Source organism: Hippichthys cyanospilos, chromosome 12, assembly GCF_059441005.1.
Source record: "Hippichthys cyanospilos isolate Australia breed blue-spotted pipefish chromosome 12, RoL_Hcya_1.0, whole genome shotgun sequence".
In the NCBI taxonomy this organism is placed as follows: domain Eukaryota; kingdom Metazoa; phylum Chordata; class Actinopteri; order Syngnathiformes; family Syngnathidae; genus Hippichthys; species Hippichthys cyanospilos.
The window spans coordinates 4645704-4649764 of NC_142380.1; the positions used below are offsets into that span (position 1 = coordinate 4645704).

The 4061-nt window shown below is 51.6% G+C and overlaps 1 protein-coding gene across 1 annotated transcript; it reads left to right on the forward strand.

Annotated features, from left to right (window-relative positions):
• Window positions 1-478: 478 nt before the first annotated feature.
• Window positions 479-3455, forward strand: LOC148414465 (frizzled-8-like). The gene has a single exon (XM_088429388.1). The coding sequence runs from the start codon at window positions 1502-1504 to the stop codon at window positions 3218-3220; it is 1719 nt and encodes a 572-aa protein (XP_088285514.1). The 5' UTR covers window positions 479-1501; the 3' UTR covers window positions 3221-3455.
• The last annotated feature ends 606 nt before the right edge of the window (window positions 3456-4061 follow it).

A 4061-nucleotide genomic window follows, 5' to 3' on the forward strand; every position in this document is an offset into this window, starting at 1 on the left:
AAAATATATATTTTAAAGCCCTGCTACCAAAAATAAATGTGCGTGCTTCCGATGAACAAGCCAATGTGTTATGAAATTATGTCACGCTGTTCAGAAACTGCAGTTAAATAGAACTGCAAAAGGGATGCTGTTTTTTTTCCCCCTTCATTCTGTCTGTTACCTCAATCAATAAGCATGAAATGAGCTCTTGAGTAATTTGATTAACGCAATCAATGTCATAAATTAAAATGCATTTAAAATTTTTTAATTATAATGGTTTTATATGGTCCAAAATTTGGACAATGATTAGTTTTGTCCTCAAAATTTCGCACGTCCAGCAGCAATCACATAGAAATGTCAGAATCACTGCATTTTCAAATTTGGCATGTTTTAATCATTTGCTTGAAATTTCAGCTCCCTAGTGTTTCTTTCCCATTGATTCGTTTATGATATAAAAAAAAAAATCAAAGGAATTTCCATAATTTGTAACATAATGCCACAAGGGTTAAAAAACATTTCAGTGACAGTGTATCATACAGTGGTTGTTGCTAGCGATTAGTAGCGGCTCCAACCTTTGCAGCTTGCAGTGGCAAGCAGCAACAGATGCTAGTAGCATTAGTGGCTAGCAGCATTGATTTGCCCATATAGGCTTTTCAAAGGCAGTTCAACAGAACCGAATGACGTAAAATGACAGTTGCCATTCCTACTGATCACTTTTTTTTAACAAATCAGGTTCCCTCAGATGCGTTGTGTGTTGTCTAGCAAGAACGAGCAAAAGTTGCCTCTGTGATTTTGACGTAATTTTGTATCATAAACCAAATGGGGAGATATTTGTCTAAAATCCAATTTATCCTACTAATGTGTAAAATCGTTAGCTGCAAACCACATTTTAAATTAACCTCCCCTGGCAATATCGAACCCTAAGAGGTAATGTTATAAAAAAATAAAATTTCCACTTCATAAAACGTTTAATTCTAACTTTTACCCACAATTGTTATAAAAACGCGCAAAAAATATGTATTTCTAACTGAATATTTGATAGGATTCTCACCAGGATATGTGAATACGAAACATATTATAGCTGCAAATGAAATGTTTAACAACATGAGGAAATACCAACTAAACGTATTCAAACAGCTGAAGGAGCATTCCAGTTGCGTGTTGCGCTTCTGTTCCTAAAGACCTCATTCTGCATGTTTTAAGCACGTTGCTTGAGTGACTATTGTCCTGTGGAACTCATTACCATACCGTCGATTCTGCTAATGGCATTCCTCACTAATGGGCCGATTGTATCCTGCGCGGGTGCGTATTGACCCTCCGAAGCTCCTTTGACTGACGTGGCCGGGACCCTCCTCGGGGGGGGCGTCGCCTCCTCCGACCCGGCGTATAAAACCGTGCGGCCCGCCCACCGAGCTCACACACGCAGGCACGCGCGAGCAGACCAGAGGACGCAGCGAGCGGAAACTTGCAGGCATGAGCGGTGGCGGTTCTCGCGCGGACTGAGGCGCGTCGGCATCCGGCCATGCCCCGGGGGCTCCCCGCGGCGCGCTGCGCGCTCTTGCTGTGCCTGTTGACGCTGGCCGTGCGTCGCTCCCGCTGCTGGGGCTCCAAGCCGCGGCAGTGCCAGCCCATCTCCGTGCCCATGTGCAAGGGCATCGGCTACAACCACACGTATATGCCCAACCAGTTCCACCACGACACCCAGGACGAGGCAGGCTTGGAAGTGCACCAGTTCCTGGCGCTGGTGGAGATCAAGTGCTCGGCGGATCTGCGCTTCTTTTTGTGCAGCATGTATACGCCCATCTGCCTGGAGGACTACAAGAAGCCGCTGCCGCCGTGCCGGAGCGTGTGCGAGCGCGCGCGGGCTGGCTGCGCACCCCTCATGAGGCAGTTCGGCTTCCCCTGGCCGGACCGCATGAGATGCGAGCTGCTTCCGGAGCAGGGCCAGCAGGACCTGCTGTGCATGGACCACAATCAGGATCCCAGTCCCAGCGCCGCCGCCGCGCCCGCGCCTCCCACCGAGCGGCCGCTCAAGCCCTGGAAGAAGACTGGCCTGCACAAGCACCTGCGCAAGCCGGCCACCGCGCCCGAGTGCCCGCCTGCAGCGGACTGCGGCGCGCGCTGCCACAGCCCCTTCTTCAGCGCCGAGGAGCGCGCCTTCGGTGCCTTCTGGATCGGCCTTTGGGCGGCGCTGTGCTTCGCCTCCACCCTGACCACCGTGGCCACCTTCCTGGTGGACATGGAGCGCTTCAAGTACCCCGAGCGGCCCATCATCTTCCTGGCCGCCTGCTACCTGTGCGTCTCGGCCGGATACCTTCTGCGTCTGGCGGCGGGTCACGAGAAGGTGGCGTGCACGCACCCGTCCGGCTCCGAACTTGCACAGCAGGCCAGCGCCGGCACCGGCCCCGTGCTCTGCACTCTGGTCTTCCTCCTCGTTTACTTCTTCGGCATGGCCGCGTCCATCTGGTGGGTCATCCTGTCCCTGTCCTGGTTCCTGGCCGCCGCGCTCAAGTGGGGCAGCGAGGCCATCGCCGGCTACGCGTCCTACTTCCACCTGGCCGCCTGGCTCCTCCCCAGTATGAAGACCATCGCCGCGCTGGCGCTGGGATCCGTGGACGGGGACCCGGTGGCGGGCATCTGCTACGTGGGCAACCACAACCTGGACAATCTGCGCGGATTCGTCCTGGCCCCTCTGGTGATCTACCTGCTGGTGGGCTCCATGTTCCTCCTGGCCGGCTTCGTGTCTCTCTTCCGCATCCGCCGCGTCATCCGGCGCCAGGGCGGCGGCGGTGGCGCCGCTGCAGCCAAGGCGGGCAAGCTGGAACGGCTCATGGGTCGAATCGGAGTGTTCACCGTGCTTTACACGGTACCGGCCGCCGTCATCGTGGCCTGCTACTTCTACGAGCAGCACAACCGGCCGGCGTGGCAAGCGGGCTACCGATGCGGGTGCCCCCTGTCCACCGAGGCTGCTGAGGCGCCCCCTCCGCGGCCGGACTACGCCGTGTTCATGCTCAAGTACTTCATGGGGCTGCTGGGGGGCATCACGTCGGGCGTGTGGGTGTGGTCCGGGAAGACCCTGGACTCGTGGAGGACGTGGTGCACTAGATGCTGCTGGAGGAGCAAGACGTCCTCGGCGGGAGGCGGGTCCATGTACAGTGACGTCAGCACCGGCCTCACCTGGAGGTCTGGCACCGGAAGCTCGGTGTCATTCCCCAAGCAGGTGCCTCTGTCCCGGGTCTGAGATGCACAGGGGGGAGGAAGCTCGGGACTGGCCGGAATTGGCGCGGGTGGATCCTGCATCCCGATGATGTCTCGGGGATACTCGGGTCCACGTTGCCTTCAAACGGACACGTTACGGTTCTGCGTCACGCACAAAAGAGGGTATTTATCTAATTATTATGTACAGATGTAATTATGTATAATTGTCACTTTGATAGAAGAGTCTATTTTGAATAAATAAAAACTTTGGAATTTAATTCTTACCCGACGACTTGTGCTCATTTCCATAGACTCAATTGTTGATTAGGTACTTCATTAAGAGTGCCATGTAAAAACGTCAATATTATGTTCACTTTTGATTGACAGGTTCTGTGTGGATATGTTCGATATTGTTTCAAAAATACTGTTAAATTTCTGTGTCAATCAAAATTTGTGGGGGAGAGTCAGATGTTCTGTAATTTTAATTTCTCCGTGTACTTAATGCGGTGGCCAGTTAGTTTTAATACAACACACACACAAGGGTTTTTCAATTGATATAATTCAGCCCTAATCACAATACTGCTAATAATCACGATAAATTCACCTTCGTTTTTTAACTCACTACTTGGTCATCTCAAGTCTTACGGTGTCAAATACACACTTTATTACTAGTTATACTTAATGACAAACATCTATAATACGGTACATGAAAGTCATTCAAACTCCTCGAACGTTTACTTGTTAACTGTAGTTATGTTGTGCTTTCATCTAGTGGTCACATAGTGAACAGCAAGTGCTTTTGGACTTCAGCGCAATCGTAAATGTTGCTCAACGACGACATCTAGTGTGTGTATCGCTGAACTGTATAAACAACCGAACAAATA